Source organism: Notamacropus eugenii, chromosome X, assembly GCF_028372415.1.
Source record: "Notamacropus eugenii isolate mMacEug1 chromosome X, mMacEug1.pri_v2, whole genome shotgun sequence".
Classification (NCBI taxonomy): domain Eukaryota; kingdom Metazoa; phylum Chordata; class Mammalia; order Diprotodontia; family Macropodidae; genus Notamacropus; species Notamacropus eugenii.
Window position 1 is genome coordinate 97056573 of NC_092879.1, and position 18850 is coordinate 97075422.

The 18850-nt window shown below is 49.9% G+C and overlaps 1 protein-coding gene across 3 annotated transcripts in view; it reads left to right on the top strand.

Annotated features, from left to right (window-relative positions):
* Positions 1-18850, top strand: part of AMOT (angiomotin) — a 53236-nt gene that overhangs the window by 25936 nt on the left and 8450 nt on the right. For all 3 annotated transcript variants that reach the window (XM_072626574.1, XM_072626573.1, XM_072626572.1), the window contains exons 7-9: positions 385-530; positions 14392-14541; positions 15289-15479. In XM_072626574.1, coding sequence (XP_072482675.1) covers positions 385-530; positions 14392-14541; positions 15289-15479 — 487 coding nt within the window. The remainder of the gene's footprint in view (positions 1-384; positions 531-14391; positions 14542-15288; positions 15480-18850) is intronic.

The following is an 18850-nucleotide window of genomic DNA, read 5'->3' on the forward strand; positions in this document are numbered from 1 at the left end:
AGGAGCCGTCAGCCACTCCTCTACCTCTCAGTGCTCTGCCTCCAACCTCTCTGGCTGCCTTTAGTCTTTTATGGCCCAGGGCAGAGCTATTGACAGAGCAGTAGCCTATATTTCTATAGGCCTTTAAGGTTTGCAAAGTGTCTGATCTCATTGAGGCCTTGTGATCCGGTGAAGTTGACAGAGCTTTGCCCTAATGAGGAAACTCAAACCTGAAGAGGGCAGTGTCTGGGCCAGGACTTCACAGCTAGGCTCAGAGTCCTGTTCCAGCCAACTCTCTCCAATTTGGTGCCATGTGGTGTCACAAGAGCCAGTTGTGTGAGGTTGGTCAGGCAAGAAGTTGGGTCTGGTGGTGGTGGTGGTGGTGACTCTCTCTTGTCCTGCCAGATAAAGAGGCTCAGCGGGAGAAGGAGAAGTTGGAGATGGAGTTGACAGCTGTGCGCTCTACTAATGAGGACCAGCGGCGCCATATTGAAATTCGAGAACAAGCTCTGAACAATGCCCAGGCCAAGGTGGTGAAGCTGGAGGATGAGGTACAGTTTGGTTTGGGGGGCAGGAAGAGACAGGGAACTCCATCTCTCATGTCCTTGTCTCTTAGGGGCTGGCCACCTCCCAGGAAGATGGTTATCATTGGGTGTGCAGCTTCTAGGTTACATCAGAGTATACACAAACTTTGCCCTTTGTCTGGGGATACAAGATGGACATGCACAGAACATCTTGAACCAACAGTGTCCTTTGGCTCTATGTCAGTCATGGGTTAGATCAATAAAGCATCTATTTAGCTCTTATTCTAGGGATCCAAATACCCCAAAGCAAGATAGTCCCTGCCCTCAGGGACCTTCCATTCTAGCTGGGGAATATGACCCAGAAAGGAGAGCTGGTAAGGAGTTAGGATTCACACAAGGCAGCATGGTGTGGACCAAAACAGGAAGTAACGTGGAGATAAGGCAAAAAGCCACCTATCAGAGCCAGGGGATATAGAGGTAGAGTCCAGGTTGCCTGTGGGGAGGAGTAGAGACTATGGGCTGAGTAGAGAAAGTATGGTATTGAGGGAGTCTGGAAGTGTTGTAGAGGCCCGGACCCTGGCAAACTAACGCAAAAAGGTCAGAATAGTTCTTGTCTGCCCATCCCTTTGGTGGTTTGGTTTGACCCTGCAGGTTAGGGCAAACACGGAAAAAGTGGAGAATTCCTAGAGCCAGATGGCACCTGAGGGCTGATCCCTGCCAGTGGACCTATGCTCTGGGCCACATGGCTAGAATGTCTTGATGTGGAAGGAAGATGGTGCTTTCCCTTTTGAGTTAGGGAGGAAGGCAGGGTCTAGGGCTGACTGCTGCTCCAGCAGCCCTGAGTCCCATGCTGATGAAATGACTCGAACAGATGGGATTAGAGGTGGGGGTGATTGGTGGTAGGGGTTCAAGGGACTTGAGAGGAGAATTTGTTGGAGGAAAGGATGGGCAGTGTTGCTTTGTTGAGACAAACGTGGGTGGCTGAAATGTCTCAGGTTGTATGTGTTTGGAATTCCTGCCTGACCCAGGGTCCTGGCCAGGATTTGAACTTGACTGAGGCATCTATGTATATGATACCTGGGACCCAAACCCCCCCTGCCACAAGGTAGACTGTGGAAGACAAAATAGATGGGCCTGCAGGGAGACTTGGGTCTTTCATGTCCTTGCTCTCACTTTGGCTTCCGGGACCGCTCTTTTCCTTGGTCTCTTTTTTCCCCTCCCTTTTTCTTGTCCCAAAGGGAAAGGGAAGGAGGTTCAGCCTTAGGCATGGGGAGAGGCCCAAAGAGGACTGTGCTCACAGCCAAAGAACCGGGGGCTAGACGAGGTGAGCGTCTGTACACCCACTGGTTTGGCTTGGGTAAAAGAATCTTGTGCAAGCAACATTTCTTTGTTCCTGGCTTCAGCCTAGCCAGGGTTGTAGCATGCTTACAGTTTCTGAAGGCCTTCCCAGGAGATGGCTAAGTTCTCAGAGTAATCACTTACGTGAGGGGGCCTCAAGATGTCAAGGTGACGGACTTCCACTGTCTGAGCCAGGAGGGACCTTTGAGAGCTCTACAAAATGAGGACAAGATGGAGGCCCAGAGAGGGGAGGGAGGGGATCTTTCCAAGGTCCTACAGTGAGGCTTTGACCCAAAGTCTCCTGGCACCCTTCCCAGGACCCCTTCCACTAGTACTGGCTGAATGATGCTAGCCAGTGACTACCAGCTGCATAAATTGGCTTAGGATGGCTTTCCTCGGCTGGACCTCTGGTCTTTGTAATTGTCCAAAGTTCCAAGTTTCTGTTGTAAAAGAGGGTGGAGTTGACAAGGCTAGCTTTTGGCTGGGAGAGTCTGCCCAGGGCCTGAGGGGGTTATGACGTGTGTATGTGTGTATGTGTGTGTGTGTGTGTGTGTGTGTGTGTGTGTGTGTGTATATACACACACGTGTGCGCATGCGCATGCGTGCGCTCAAGTTTTACATCCTGTCTTTGCTTTACTTCCTACTCAGCAAAATCTCAGAGGCCCCATAATTTCTTCCAGATTCTCAGGCCTGATGACCGCTAGCATATGTACAGTTTAGTGAAATTCAGCTGGCCTCCCTCTCCCAGTGTACCCACCCCCCCAGCAACAGATGAGACCTGGGCCTGCCCCTGGCTGGTGGCTGCCTGGTCTCCTTTTTACAGTGTAAGGGATGCAGCCCCTGCCTCATGTGTATCCACGTGCCCTGTTGCCTACGTACCCTGGGGCTGTTATAGACTAAATCTAATTCCGAGTTTCTATTTGGGTCCAGTCCTTTGACCTGAGTGGATCCAGGAAATCCTCACTGCATTAACAAGCCCTGGCTTTCTAGGAGTGCTGGTTGCTGGCTTGCCATGGTACTACTACTCTGGCCTTTTCCTATTTGGGCAGAGGACCTTTGTAGGGGGAGCACTAGAGATGAGAAATAGGTAGAGAGACCCTTCCTCATCCCACAAGTCCTCCAAAGTCTGACCGTGAGCCAGCCTGGGGCTTTGGGGATGATGCAAAACACATAAAGGGGAGGATAGGAGAAACCAAGTTTGCAAGGCTAGCAGACTGTGGAAAGTTTTGAATGAATCCCAGGCCAAGGACTTTGCATTTTACCCTCCAGGCAATAGGGAGCCACTGAAGGCTGTAGATCAGGGACTTAACTGATCATATGAGAGTGTGTGTGTGTGGGGGGGGGGTGGTAAGACCTTTTGGGGAGGCTCTCACACACAGTGAGTATGAGGTGGAAGATGAACCAGTGAAGGAACATTCAGACAGACCAGAGAGTTGGAAGACAGCACTATCATAGCAGCCCAGTAGGGAGAGGATCCAGCAGTGGCCTGGGCTCTAGAAATTCCCAGGAGGAGGAGGAGGAGACGGACTGAGCTAAGAACATATGGCTTAGCCATGAAGACATCATTGGCAGTGCCACCTGGAGAGAACAGTGCCATGAGAATGGGGAATTCAACAGCCAGTCTTAAGGCTAGAGAGGAAAGAGAGGCAGCAGGTGGACACTTCCCTTTGAGGAGCTAGATGAACAGTGAAGGGAAGAAAAGCACTGGGAGGACAGCCTCCCAGAGCAGAGAGCAAGGTCAGCAAAGGGTTCTTGTTGCCTTGTGTCCAGGATGGTGAGCCCTGAACAGCTTGGTTGGAAAGCATGAGGGGCAGGACCCAGGAGAGAAGGGATGGAAGATGAGAAATGGTGAATGGTGGGCGGCACAGGCTCCCCAAAGGGGTGAGAGGAGGGCCCAAGGGAATGGGTCAGCTCTGCCAAGAGCAAAGGAACAATGGAGAGGAAAACAAGAGAGGGACAGACTGAGGTCCAGGGGAGCAAGCTCATGACCCACAGGTGACCTTAATTTTCTCAGTCCAGATCAAATGAAGGATTCGCTGCAGACCTGAACATACTATAGCAGTGCCTGTTGTTATCACTGCTATTAGAATAGGAGCAGGGGCATCCGAGATGGGGTGGGGGAGCCCTTGTGAGTTGAGTAAAAATGACAAGGTTTCAAACAGATGGTGGACAGATATTTGCCTTTGTACCTTAACATGGGGAAACTGAGGCAGCAAAAGATTAGCTTTCTTCAAGTCTTATTGCCTCAGCCTGCCTGAGCCCAAAGCCCCACATATTTGCAAGGAAACTCCATTTGATTCAGTTCAGTAAACATTTCTCAAGCACAGACACCAGAGGTTAAAAGACAAAAGCGAGGCCATCCCTGCCCCCAGAGAGCTTCCATTCATTTCTTTGGGCTGGGCTGGGTGTTCATTCCCTCCTCCTCCAATGCCTCTTCCAGACAATCGGAGACCATCTACCCAGTTGGATGTGTATGTGGGCGGGGCAGGGGGAGCACCCTTACTCATGAAATCACGGGTTCCTGCAGGATTGGGTTAAGAGCAAGACAAGGCTGCAGCTTGCTTGGACAGGAGTGAGGGACCTTGGGGTCCAGCCCAGTGATATCAACTTTAATTTCGGTCTTCCTTGCCTCTTTTGGGGAGTGAACCAGGAGGCACGGAGGACACTTTCTCACTTAAGAGCTCAGGCTGCCTTCTCTAAAGCCCCTTCCTTCTTCCTCATCCCACCAGGCTCCTTACTTTCTGCATTCCAGGCCAAAGACTGGCATGGAGCCCTAGAAGGGGATGGTACTAGGGGCTGACACAGCCCTTCCAGAATCGTTCTGTTGCCTCTCCCTGAGTCCAGTCCAGAGACTGTTGCCAGCCCTCCTCTGTGGATACTTGCCCAGGGAGGAGGTGGCATAGGACTGTGGCTAAGACACATGGGGCTTTTATCTGGGAATCCTTGTCAGCCAGGCCTTGCCACTAGTGAGCAGCTTGGACCATGGGTAGCTGGTGACTTCCGAGGCTCAGCTTTGTCTCTTGGGTCACGGCAGTACAAATGAAGAGGGCCCGGGGCTCACTGAGGCCCAGCTTCAAGGAGCTTTGTCTTTGGCAGCTGCCATGGAACTATCCTATCCAAAAAGCCCCCCAGCACCAGCCCCTCGAATCCCCTCCCAGCCCCCAGCTGACCTCGAAGCAGAGATTCAACAGATGCCTGGCATTTCTGCCCACAAGGCTCAGGCTGCCCAGGCTTCTGGCTGGCTGCTGTCAAGAGGATCCAGAGCCCAGCCAATGCTTGGGTAATTGTCGCCGGGATGGTGGGAAAAAAGGCCTTGGCAGGATCCAAGAGGGAGATGCTGCGGGTGGGCCTTTTGACTGTGTGTGGAGTTCAACAGGAAAGGACAGAGCTGACTGTGGGAGGGCTGGCAGAGAGTGCCAGCTATTCCCATTAGCCAGATTCAGGCTGGCATGATAGGCAGAGGGAGCTCCCTTAACCTTTTCTGAGCTGATGCCTTTTGGGCTCTTGGGGATGGGACAGGGGAATTGAGTTGAGTTGACTTGAATTGGAACTTGAATTTTCAGGAATTTGCAGGTTCCTTTCCTCACCGGCCCCACCCAAAGGGCCTCTCCCTACCTGCTGCACCACCCCCTGGCTGCTACTTGCTCTACCCTGTTTCCCTATCGCTTCTTTTGAGTCTAGTTTGGAGGATGCGTGATTTCCAGGAGGTGGGTGACTCCTAGCATGGCCAATTGCTTCCTTTCCCCAAAGAGGCCTTTCATAAGATGGAAAGAGGCCCAGCTTCTTAAGCCTTGGCTCTGATAGCCAGTAGCTCTATAATCTTGGGCAAATCCTTACCTCAGCCAGGGCCTCTGCTTTTCTCTCCAAGAAGGAGGGCTTGGATTGGTTGATCTCTGAGGTCTCCTACCAGCTCAGACATCATGTGATCCTGAGTCTGTTGCCCTATCTGGACGTCATTTTTGTCCTCTATAAAACGAAGAGAGGGGCTTAAGGTCAGATCAGAGAGAGAGAGAGAGAGAGAGAGAGAGAGAGAGAGAGAGAGAGAGAGAGATCATATAAAGGAATTGGGGTTGGTTAATCTGATGAAGAAAAGATTTAGGGAGAATGGAGTAGTTGTCTTCAGTCTTTGCAAGCTCTCACGGAAGAGGATCAGTCTTTCCCTGCTTGGCCCTTGAGAGCAGAACTAGGAGCACCAGGGGGAGGGGAGACAGCCTTTGGCTTGATGTTAACTCTTAATGGAAGTCAGTAAGTTTTTCCTCTTCCCAAATGCAGTGAACTGTCACAGGAAGCAGGAAGTTCTCCCTTGCTAGTTCTCCACAAGCTGGATGCCCATCCCTTCCAATATGGTGGAATTGGCATTCCTGGTCAGGGATGCACTGGGTTGCACTGGATGCCCCCTAAAGTCCCTCCTGGCTCTGATGGCCTGTGCTTTTGACTTGCTGTATTCTTTGGAGCCACCCATAAGGATTTATGAGAGATCTTGTAAGAGGTTCTAGATATAGACAACTCTTGGGCCTATGACCAACTGGAATGACTTCAAAGAACCCTCGAGCTTTGCGAGTTCAGATAAACAAAGTAGTCATTTTACAGGGATTGTGAGCTTGGCTTGAATATATAGGTATGGTTTGAACCCTTTCGTGAGCCAGAACATCCAACCAATTCCAGCTATAGCTAGTTGTCTCTGACCTTAGGATTTCTCATGTTTGCCCCTTTTGCTGGCCTTGGAAAACCTGTTTAAAATCCCTAGATTGAGGGCTACCCCTGGACTCTTCACTGCTCCCTGGAAACTCTTGGGTCCTTGGGTGGCCAGTTCCTCGAGGTGATTGCTCCTCCATTCTAGATTTCTTTCAGGCTACACCAGGACAGGAAAGGACGGGGCAGGACAGTGTCCTGGCAGTGGGCTCAGGCACTCTACTAATACCAGGATAGAGTTCCTGGGACTACTTAGGCAGAGCTCTTTTTTTGGAGCCAGGGGCTAAATCAAACCCAGCTGAGGTTGCAGAAGGCTCCTGAGAGACTGCATTCCCCAGGGAACTGAAGAGGGGCAGGGAGACAATTTGAGGGCTCCTTTGGGGACAGCTGAGAAATGGCTTTCATACATTGGGTTGGGGTAGCCATAAGGGAATAAGAGAAGGGGGGAAGACACAGCGTAGTGGCTAATGGCCCCAGAAGGACCACAGTGGAGGCTATGTTCCCAGACACAGCCTTAGAATATCCTTGCAACAATAGGGTGTGTTTGTTCCTCAGGGAATATACCTCCTCAGACTATGGCCTGAGTGTTTATCCAGGTATCGAGTTTATCTGGCATGAGCTCCTGTTGGGAAAAGCCTTTTCCTCCATGGCAGGTCATTTTATCATCATCATGACTTTGGGAAAGGGCTGGGCAGGTAGCCATAGCCCCCATTTGATAAACGTAGAAACCACAGTGTAGACGTGACTGAAACATGCAAGCATGGGCTGTGTGGCCCGAAAGAATTTTGCCCTGTTTTGTGGTCATTTCTGAATTATTCCCAGGCCATGAGAGAGGGAGAAGAGGCAACAAAACAGAGCAAACCTTTTCCAGGCTTCATCTCCTTTGGGTGAGAGAGTTACTCCTCTCTGACAGAGGAAGAAACTGGAGCTCAGGTTAAGGTGCTTGCCCAAGGACACACAGCTAGCAAGGGGCTTAGTGGGATTTGAACCGATGCTCTCTCTGCTTTACCAGCCTGGTAAGCAGGATCTTAGGGTACAGATCAGGAGTTCTACAAATTTGCTTTTTTTTTTTTAATTTGACAACCATATTCCAGCATAATTGATTTCCTTTGTATTTGATTGTATCTATTTAAAAACCTGATTCTGAGCAAGGGTCCCTAGGTTTCACCAGGTTGATTGCCAAAGGGATACATGGCACCAAGCTGGAAGGGACCTCGGAACTCCTTAGGACAGCCCCCCTCACTCTCCACAGAGCTTAACTGAGGGTACCGCCACAGGAAGGCCTTCCTCAAGGGCATGCATTAGCCAGGAGCAGAGCTGGGTAGCCAACGTGAAATCCCACAGCACTGGTTTCTGAGACCTGACGCTTAGCTCACAGGCAAGCAAACAGACCCAGATCGTCAACTAGGAAGTTTCTATATTCTGTCGGTGATAAAGAGACAAGTGGAATTTCAGCAGGGGATACGATTGAGTGCACTCTCTCCAAACAGTATATGCCTGCATAGACACACACACACACACACACACACACACACACACACACACACACACACACACACACACACACACACACACACACACACACACACACAGAGTTTGAAAGACACTCACAGTTGGTAAATGGAGAAGAGATGCCACCACGTATTCATTTGCAAGGATCAAGTTTTCCTGACTCAGAAGGGAGCCCAGAGGACTGCCAAATGTTTGGACCCCTGTTCTGCTGATTTCAGAGGAGCAGTGGAAAGATCTGATTGACTCGTCCGAGTGTGTGCCTAGCCACGTGCTCGGTCTCCTTTTGCCTTCTGCATTCATCCCCAACCCTAGCTCTGAAAGCGTTCTGCGCACCAGAGTGCCAGCTTCCCTAGGATCATAAATGGAGTGTGGGAATGGCCTTTGGAAGTCACACAGTTCAACCATTTCATCTTACAGTAAAGCCCAGAAAAGTTAAGTGAGTTGCCCAAGGCACAGCTCTGTACCTCAGTTTCCTCCTCTGTAAATATAGGGTTAATAATACCTATCTAATAGGGTTGTCACAAGACTCAAAGGACTATGGAGAAAGTTTTTTCAAAAATGCTATATAAGAATCAGTTCTTCTTTCTCATTTTTTCAGCAAGTTGGTATTCATGTGTTGACCTCTGAAGGGAGGCAGGATAATATGGTGGAAAGAGCACACTGATCCTGAGGACCTGGGTTCAGATTTTGCCTCTGATGTTTGCTTTGGGTGGGACCTTGGGCAAATGTCGCCCCATCGAGCATAAAATGAGGAGGTTGGTCCCCCTCTGAGGGCCCTGCCAACTTCAGACTGGGCATGAGGAGAGCTTCCGGTCTTGGGGCCCAACCCCTGAAGAGGTGTGGCATTCACAGTACAGGTGGGAGGCTCTGGTCAACAAATATTGACTTAACAGCATTGTCTGTCAAAGGGGTTGTGGGTGTGGAAACATGTAGGCCAGGCCCACTGGGGCAGATGGGGGATTGGTTTGGGGGGTGAGAATCATGTTGGGAATGTTGGCCACAGCCAGACCGTGGAGAGCCTTGGGTGGCCAGCTGAGGAGTTTGGACTTTATCCTGTGCACGACAGGAAGTCATTGAAGGTTGTTGATCGGAAGGAAGGGAGACTTTGGGGAGATTACCTTGGCCTCTTCTAGAGGGGAGGCTGGAAGCAGGGAGGCTAGCTGGAAGACTGTCACAACAGTCCAGGCATGAGGCCTGAATCATCGTGTTGGAGTAAAAAGAGAGGAACAGATAGAAGGTTGGCTGCAGAGAAAGAATGATTGGGGCTTGGAGTGACTGGATTGGAGGCAAGAGGCAGGGCTAGATCTAAGTCTGCCTGAAAGGAGAGTGTGGGCAGAAATCAGAGTTGGGAGCGGGCTTGGGGGCTCATGGGTAGTCCACAGCACAGTTGAAGTTCTGTTCAAGGGCTGTCTGCATTGGATACAGGAAGAGAAGCTGAAAGCTAGAGAGAGGTTTGGGAGGCACACTCTGGAATGCATCCTGTGGGAGTGGATGGAGAGAGAAGGGGGCCAAGGACAGAGGCCTGAGGTCCTGGGGACGGACTGGAGGCAGGAGGAAGACATGCCACTGGAGGAGGCAGAAGAGGTCAAGGGCAGGAGAAGGTCATGGGGTGCTAGCCAAAAAGAGGGACAGAGTTTCCAGGACAGCAGTGATCAACAGTGTCAAAGGGACCGAGTAGATTAAAGAGGGAGAAAATGCCTCTGGACTGATTGAGGAGACCATTACTGACTGTGGCCAGAGATCAGTTTCACTGGAGCAGGGGGGCAAGAGCCAGACAGCAGGTCACAGGGGGCTCAGGAGAGAGTTGGGAGGGGGCAGAACTGAGTGGTGGGGGGTTGGAGGTTGGTTTGAGTTTTTTTTTTTTTAAATATAGGAGAAGTTTTTGCATCTCTGAAGATAGAGGGGGAGGGAATATGGAGACAGACGCTGCCAGAGAGCACAGTTCTAAGGAGAGCAGCAAGATGGAGACAAGGGGACAGGGTGGAGGGGGTGGTTTGAGCTTGGTGTAAAGGAGGAAGATGGGGGGAAAGGCACCCCAGAGTGTCTCACACACACACACACACACACACACACACACACACACACAGAGGCACACACACGGATAGGGAGGAGACCTGTGATTGCCTCCATGACCTTGAAGAAACTCCGTCTCCCCAGGCTCAGCCTCTGCTACTTCTGCTCTTAGCATCAATCATCAGTGGCCACATATTGACTTAGAAAACCACAAATTAACAATATCTATGCTGCAGTATATGTTTATTTCGTTAAACATTTCCCATTTGACATTTGAAACTTACTCCCGCCTACTCAGAGCCTGAGTTTGACTTCATGGTGCCTTTGGTTTCGAGGACTAAAAGGTATAGTGACTTGTGCCAGGATGTTAGAGGCAAGGCTCAGCCTGGGCTTCCTGTCCACTACATCCTCATGGCAGAGTCCAGATGGGAATGATGGGAGGTGTTTGGGAGTTAGCATGTCAAGAACCAGGGCTCTAACAATTTTTCACAGGGCTCGGTCAAGGATGGGACTGGGGTACGATAGAGTTCTACATCTGGAAGGGGGCTTTGTACATCTAATGATGGAGGAACAAACTGAGCCCCAAAGAGGGGAATGGCCTTGGGATCATGGAAAGTCCCAGGCAGAAGGACTAAGCTCCAGCCTAGCTTTCCAGGCTGATTTCCCATCATCCTTCTCCCTCTCCATCCCCACTGTTATCTCCTACACAACGTTCTGGCTCTGTATTTTGTCCATCCTTGGAATGTTTGCTTCCTTGTCCACAGCCCTTGGAATCTCAGCTTCTTCAGAGCTCTGCTCAGGCATCCTCTCTTAAGTGAAGCCTTTCCTGATCTACCCCCAAATTCCTGTGCTTTATTTTGGCTATAGGTTACATTTATCTTGTAGCCCACGTACTTGTACAGAATCTAGTCCAGCCCCCCAATTTTAGAGCAGACTGGGGTCTGGCCTAGGCGCTCAACTAGAACCCAGGGCCCTTTGGACAGCAAGAGCAGACTCCTTCTGTGGGGCTCGTTGGGCACAAGCAGATAGAATGTGGGAGGCTCAGAAAACATGTGCGAGAACCGTTGAAGTTCTAGGCTAAACCCCCCCATCTCCTTCACTCCCTCAAAGAGGACACTCCCCGAGGTCAGGCTGCTTCTCTTTTCCTTGTATGCCCAGCACCTAGCACTGGACTTCATTCTCCAATGGCACTATGTTCAAGCCCTCCACCCAGAGTGTGGTGCAGACCTGGGCTCACTTTCAAATGGCCAGGGCCGGCCAGAGGAATAGCTGCTCTGCCCGGTTCCTCCTGCTCTGCCCCTCTTGACAAAGCCCGAGGCCTCATTAAGGAGCTTCTAGTCTGGTCAAGCCTTCCTTGAGTTCTCACTGCTCCTCCTTCGCAGAGAGTGGGAGCCAGCTGACTGCCCTTTCAGGGGCCGCTTTTGTCCGACAGACATCTGGTGCTTTCTCTGTTATTCATCTGAATTGCTGTCCTTTTTGCCCATGAACTCAAGACCTGGGTGCTGGCTGCATTTAATTGGTTCAGGTATAAACGTTTGGCTTCCTGTATAGAAGTCCCAGCTAAAATCCCATCTTCTACAGGAAGCCCTTCCCAGCCCTTTCCTTCTGGGCTTGATTTCTTTATCCCGTAGTTAGAGAGCGTGTTTGTAAATGTTTGTCTGCTTGTTATCCGACCCGTTAGACCCTGAGCTCTTGGAGGAAAGGGGCTCTTTTTGTATTTCCAGCCTTTAACCCAGGGCTCACAGGAGGTGCTTCATAAACGTTTAGTGACCGACTGGCTGCTTGCTATAAGTCTTTGGGAACAAGGGTTAGGACTCTCTGCATGGATGTGGTACCTCCTCCCTAGCAATGGGTCAGTCCCTGAGCATATCACAAGGACCAAGGAGGAAATGCAGACCTCCCCCTCCCAGGCTCCCATCACAGTCGCATACATGAACACCCCATTAGCAACAAATAAATGCATTGGTGTTCTCCAGATACCTTCAGGCCTTCAAATAGGTTTACACAATGTCCTTGGTCCCTGGTGTTGGGTGTGTTTTGACTTTGGGACCTTGGACAAAGCCTTTTCTCTCTCTGGCCCTCAGTATCCCCCTCTATAAAATGAGGAGGTTGGGCAGTATGACCTCTGAGGACCCTTCTAGTTGATCAAACAGAACCTCTGTTTATGGAAGGAGAGGGGAGGCATCACCTGGTGTGTGTTGTTATCAGAGAACCTCCTAGAAAGAATCCAAGTTGATGGTCTGGTAGATGGTTGGGTCTTGTTTACAAGCCTGGATTAAAGCAGGACCCCAGTGACAGGGACTTGTCCCAGCACTGAGGAGAGGCCTGAGTCTGGTACAGAAACCTCCTGAGCCTCCCCCCCCAGGTTCCCCTCCCCCCCCCCCCCCCCCCCAGTCAGGCCCTCTGCCTGGATTCCTTGTAGCTCCACACCTGCATAGGCCATCCCTGGCCTTGGCTTCTTGGCCAGCCCTTTCTTTTGAACCTTTTTTCTTCTTTTTAGACACATTTGCATCTAAACAGGATGGTGCTTGACTTCTTAGCATCCCCCAGGAGGCCTGAGGGCAAATTTTCCCAACTTGAAAGGGAAGGTGTACAGTAGAAAGGGGTTGGCAGGCTTTTTGGCGAGGACCTGAAGGGAGAGGCCCGTTGGTCTGTTTAAAAAAACTGGCTCATTTAAAATATAACTTCCCTTCACTGCATGCTCCCTCATAATAAAGAGATGCAGTTAGATCAGTCCATTGGCTGTGTATGAAAATGTCTGCCTTCTTCCATTCCTGTAGTCCACCACCTCCATTTACTCAAAAGAAGAGGGCATGCTTCATGTCAGGACTGAAACAAGTCACGTGGTAAGGAAGGGGCTCTCAGCCTTCTTGGCCTCCTTGTGCCACATTCATCTCCACCTGGGCCATTGGCTTCGTTGCTCCCAGGGGCTGCTCAGTTTCCCCCTCTAGAAAGAGGAAGAATCTAGTCTGATTCAGTCAGGCCCTAAATACAAGATTTTGTTTTGTACCTTCTGGGAACTTTTTGAAGGTCTCAGGACAGAGGATGGGAGATCACTATCCAGTGTTATCAGCTGTGCTCTGAAGGCTTGTTGCTTGACATGGTAGGTTAACTTGAGAGAAGCTGGAGCAGTATGCCAGGGAGTCCTGTTGGCTGCCTTAGCCAGCTTCCTGGGCCTGCAGCCTCAAGCTGGGCTGCCCACCTCCTTAGGGGGAAGCCAGAACGGCCCTGGGAGGAACTGAGCTCACTTTTCCCTCTGGTTTTGAGATCTTCCATGCAAGAACCCCCCCAACTGCTCAGCATTTCTTTTGTGTCAAATGGAGGAGGCCCTGTGGCTTGGGCATGTGAAGCAGGAGCATCCTCTTCCAGAATGCCCAGCCTGGGCAGGATACCAGTTAGGCCTGCACTTGGAAAAGCCTGGTATAGTCTGGGCTGAAGTGATTGGAGACCTGGATTTGATCCTGGCTCCGATGCTTTTTAACCTGTGTGCTCAAACCTTGAAAAGGAAAGACCAGAGAAATGAGGAGAGTGTGCATGTATGTGTGTGTGTGTGTGTGTGTGTGTGTGTGTGTGTGTGTGTGTGCATGTGTGCATGAGGGAGGGAAAGAGGAAGAAAGAGAAGGAAAGGGGTGTGTGTGTATATGTGTGAGGGAAGACAGGAGGGAGGGAGGGAGGGAGAAAGAGAGAGAGAGAGAGAGAGAGAGAGAGAGAGAGAGAGAAGGAGAGGTGAGTGTATGTGAGAGAGATGGAAAGTATGGGAGCTAGCAGAGTACAGATGTGAGAAAGAGGCCTAAATGGGAGTGAACAGGAGGCTGAAAAGCCCTGCTTTCTGGGAATGTGGTAAGGGAAGAGATACCCAGTGTAAAGGTCCTCAAACTCTTGACCCAAGAACTTGCTGGAAAGCTAAGGTGAACAAAGCAGCCTCTTGTTGTGGTATTTGCTGAATTCATAAGATCGTAGATTTGGGAGTTGCCAGGGCCCTTGGGAGCCGTTGCAGTCAGCCCTTCCTTTTACAGCATAGGAAATGAGATGGGACACAACTCTTTGGGAGCCTGGATTCTGGCCCCTTCTCTTCTTTGTTCTGAACAATGGGACGAGGAAGGCAGGTTGGGTTTGGTTGCTCCCCAGTGGCACAACTTGAGGGGGATGTAGATCTCTGGAATGTGAATGCAGGGATTGTGAGCAGACTAGAGAGAGGTGGGAGGTCCACACTTGGGAGCAATGACTATGGCCTCCCCACATCCGCATATCCTGGGAGAGGCAGAGTTGGCTTGGATTTGGTGGCCAGCCGAGCCTCTGCCCTCCTCTGCCCCTTCTCATTCCTCATGTGCAGCTTAAGAAGAAACAAGTGTATGTGGATAAGGTGGAGAAGATGCAGCAGGCTCTGGTTCAGCTGCAGGCCACCTGCGAGAAGCGAGAACAGCTGGAAAACCGCCTCCGGACCCGGCTGGAGAGAGAGCTGGAGTCTCTGCGCATGCAGCAGGTAAGAGTGAGTCAGAGCTGCTGCGGCTGCTCCGGATGAGGCCCAAGGCCCCTCCTGCTATCTGGCTTACTGGGCTGTGCTGCCTCACTCCTAGTGCATGCCAGTGGGAGGCTCCTCCAAAGGCAGAGAAGAGCCCAGCGTCTGCCATTCAGCTTTCCTACACCCAGGGCTGTCTCAGTAATGGATACCCAGGCACAAGAGTTACACCCACCCTGAGGCTGTAATGGTGTCAATGTCATACAGTCCCTAGAAACCTGGAAGGGACCTTTGAGGGATCTAGGCTTAAGCCCTTCATTTTGCAGAGAGGGAAACTGAGGCCCAGAGAGGTAAAGGGCTTTACCCAAGGTCATACAGTGAATTATGGCAGAGCTGGAGCTAGGCCCCAAATCTGCTGACACTCACCATCCCTCCCTCCCTCCAATCATTGTTTGCCCACTATCTCACCATAGTAGAGACATCAATGAATAGTGATGAGGGATGGTGGGAAAAGCTTTTATCCTGTCTCTGCCAAGTCCTGTCTCCCCTGTGTGACCTTAGGCAAGTCCCTTTCCTTCTCTAAGCCTCAGTTTCTCCTTTGAAAACAAAGGGATTGGACTAGATGGCTTCCAAGGTCTTGGTGCATGTGACAAAGGCTGGTTTTCTTCTGAGGGTCCATTTTGGGGGGAGTGGCCTTGGGAAGTCTTCAGTGCCTTCTGGGCAGGGGTACCTAACAAGGGCTGACCCTAATCTGGGGATTTGTGCCACCAGCGTCAAGGTACTTCACAGGCCACCAACCTCTCAGAGTATAGTGCCTCGGCTCTCATGGAGCTGCTTCGGGAGAAGGAGGAGCGCATCCTTGCTCTGGAGGCTGACATGACCAAGTGGGAGCAGAAGTACTTGGAGGAGACCGTGATGAGGCAGTTTGCACTAGAGACTGCTGCCATAGTGGCCACACAGAGGTAAGAAAGGAAGGAGCCCTGTGGGTCACTGTCTGCCATCGCAGCCCTCTCAAGGACCAGGATTGTACCCTATCCTCCTCTCCCCTTTCTGGCAGCCATCCATCCTGGGCCTCTTCTCTCTCTGTTCCCATCAAACAGACCTGCTGGCTATTCCAAGCGACTTGACATTCTGCTTCCTACCTCAGTGCCTTTATGTAGGCTGGGCCTCATGCCTGGAATGCCTTCTGTGCTCACTACCACCTCCCAGAAACCTTAGCATCCTTCCTTAGCAGAACTCTGGTGCCTCCTTCTACCGTAGGTTATTCTTAAGCCTCCAAGTTCTTAGTGTTTGCACCCTCTTGAAATTATTTTTCATTACTTTGTGTAATAGGGGGGAGGGATAAGTATTAATTAAACACCTATGGTATACCAGGCTTTATAAATATTCTCTCATTTAATCCCCACCACAACCCTGGGAGCTAGGTGCTATTGTTTCTCCCATTTTATAGTTAAAGAGACTGAGATAAATAGAAGTCACATGACTTGTCCGAGGTCATACAGCTAGTTGAGTGCATGAGACTGTGAACTCCTGACCCTAAACCTAGCACTCTGTCCACTGTGCTGCCCAACTCTCTGTTCACTGTGCCGCCTAGCTGCTTCTTGAGGTCAGGAATGCTCTCTTTTTCCCATCTGTTTCCCCAGTGCCTAAAACCCAAAAAGGCTGATAGATGATTCGTGACTTGAATCCAGTAGGTAGGAAATTCACAATCAGCTGGATTTTAGGCCAAAATAATCCATGCTCAGCTTTCAAAGAAAGGTCAGGGACTTCAGATAAGACATTTTCTGGCTCCCCTCTCTGGGCTACTCTGATCCTTCAGGCACATTGGGGGTAGGGAGGGGTCTTCTCAAAATGTCACTCAGAAGGGGTCACTCGATAGCTGACTAGTACCTGAGGCATGCTGTGGGGCTGCACCAAACAGGAGACCTTCTTGCCCTTTAGGAAATGATATTTGAAGGCCACATTCCTGGCCACAAGTAAGTGAACAGGCCTGATAGTCACATGCCCATCCCCCTCTCAGAGGGGGCAAGGGGAAGGGAAAAGTGGAAGAGAATTTTCTTTTTATTTTCCCTTGTTGGTTTTCCTTTGGCAGGTTATAGGTGAAAGGTAGAAGTCAGTCAACTCCTGGAAGATGAGGTGTCCCTCCTTAGCTATAGAGACATGTGAAAGAAGAACCAACACCCCACCCAGATGGTTAGTTAGTCTGTCTGTCTCTTGGGATGGGATAGGTGAATTCATTCAAATTCAGTAATTCAAGAAGCATTTACTAAACATCTCTTATGTGCAGAGATGAAAGCAAAACTATCCCTTATGGCACAATTTGCTGAACTCTCCTCTAATCACAGGGTGTTTGACTTCACTTTCTTTGCTACCATGAAAAGTGCTGCTATAAATAATCTGGGCTATATGGAACCTTTCCCTCTGTCTTTGACCTTTGCGGGGGGGTGGGGGGAAGTATGCACCTCATACTGGTGTTTCTGGGTCAAAGAGGATGGCCAAATTAGTGATTTTTTTGGTATAATCTCAAATTATTTGTCAGAATGGTTGGAGCGATGAACAGTTCTACCAAAAGTGCCATCTAGTGCCTGTTTTTCCCCAGCCCCTCCAACTATGACCTGCTTTAAGTTGTTCAATTTTTATAGTCTGAGGGAAGTGAAGGAAAAACTCAGGGTTGTTCAAAATTGCATTTCTCTTCTTATTAGTTATTTCATTCTTTCTTTCTTTTAGTGGTTGAGACCTCACCTATTTATTCTTTGACCTTACATCTAATTTTTAGTGTCAGCCCCCAGGAAATGTTTGAGTCTTGTTGGCATTGATAAACTCCCATAGGTCTAGAGTTTTGAGGGACCTGGTGGATTTTCTAGTCTGACTCCCTCATTTTACAGAGAAGAGAAATGAGGCAAAGAGATTTGCCCAAGGTTCCACAAGTAATAAGTGGAAGAGTTGGGATTTGAACTCAAGTTCCATGACTCCCACGGACAGCTGTCTGTCACATTAAGTGGTGACTCATCCAGACTTTGGCTCGAAACAGTAAGTCATCTCAGAATCTGAGCCACCAGTTCCTCTGCATGGCCCTTGTAGGTGAGGAGGTTATTCCAAGGAGTGGTTCTGCACAGCTGAAGTGCTGAGCTTCACCTCCAGGCCAATGAGGGGGTACTTAAGCCATTTTCATTCAAAGACTGATGGAAGGCAAGTGACCTCAAGTTCAGATGTTGACTGAGACCTTGGGACAGCCTTCCTTTTGGATAACTTTGTCCAGTTTGCTCCATCCAGTAGGCCAAGAAGGTGATGACTGTGGTCCCTAACTGGGTTTCCCTTATGCTCTGCTGCCATACCAAGCTTTTTCTTCTCATACACCTTCTTTCGCTCACTAGATCTCACAACAGTGGAGGCTCCACTCAGAAAGGTCTCCGCTAAGACTGATGGAATATTCTTCATAAAAGGTTTTGATGCAGTTTAGAGGTATAGGGGCCCCAAAATACCAAGGTACAGAGCAGAGCTGTCTGGAGAAAAATTCACATACTCAAGCAGTCTTCCAGTCAGGTGATAAAAAGTTTATTATGATGTTAATAAAGGCGTTATAAAGGGCAGAGCTCCTTTAGGGAACTCACAACCTAACAGGAGTGATGCTGAGGCTTCTATAGAAAAAGCCCAGTAATTAGGTGGTGAGGATACAGTTTCTGTCCCTTGGGCACAGGCATGTTCCGGGGCGGGGGCGGGAGGCTCTTAAAGGGGCCGCACGTCTCAACAGCTGCGACAAGCTAGCCTTGGGAGTTGACGTCTGTAACTTGACGTCTGGATTGTATACGGCAACCATGGCAATCAGGACATGATGGGTCTGCTGGTACAAGGTAGTCCTGGTCATACAAGGGAAATTCTCCAGAGGTCAGCTTGTTCTTGTAACAGGGAGATGTAGTTTGCCCCACTGGGTCCACTCATGAGGTGTTGCCAGAGATAGTTTCCTAGGGCTGGGGTCCCAGCACCCCATCAGTTTCTCTCTTGTGTCTGATGCTGCCCTTTCCTTTGATTAACCTCCATATTTCCCCTTTCCCATAATTATTCCATACTCTTCAAATATGTCTACAGTAGTTATATTGAAACATTACATTTTTAGAGAGAGGTAAGGGTTTGATCCAGCCCACACAAAAGAATAGAGCTTAGAGCCCAATGAGAATCTCAGAATGTTGGAGAGCTGGCTCATCAGGTCTCCTCACTTATGTTCATGTCACTGGTGTCAGCAGGAGATAAATTCAGTTGGAGAACAAAAATTTAGTACCTCTTATCCCAGGTAGTTTCTTCTAGGCTAACACTATCATTGAGTGGAATGTTTGTT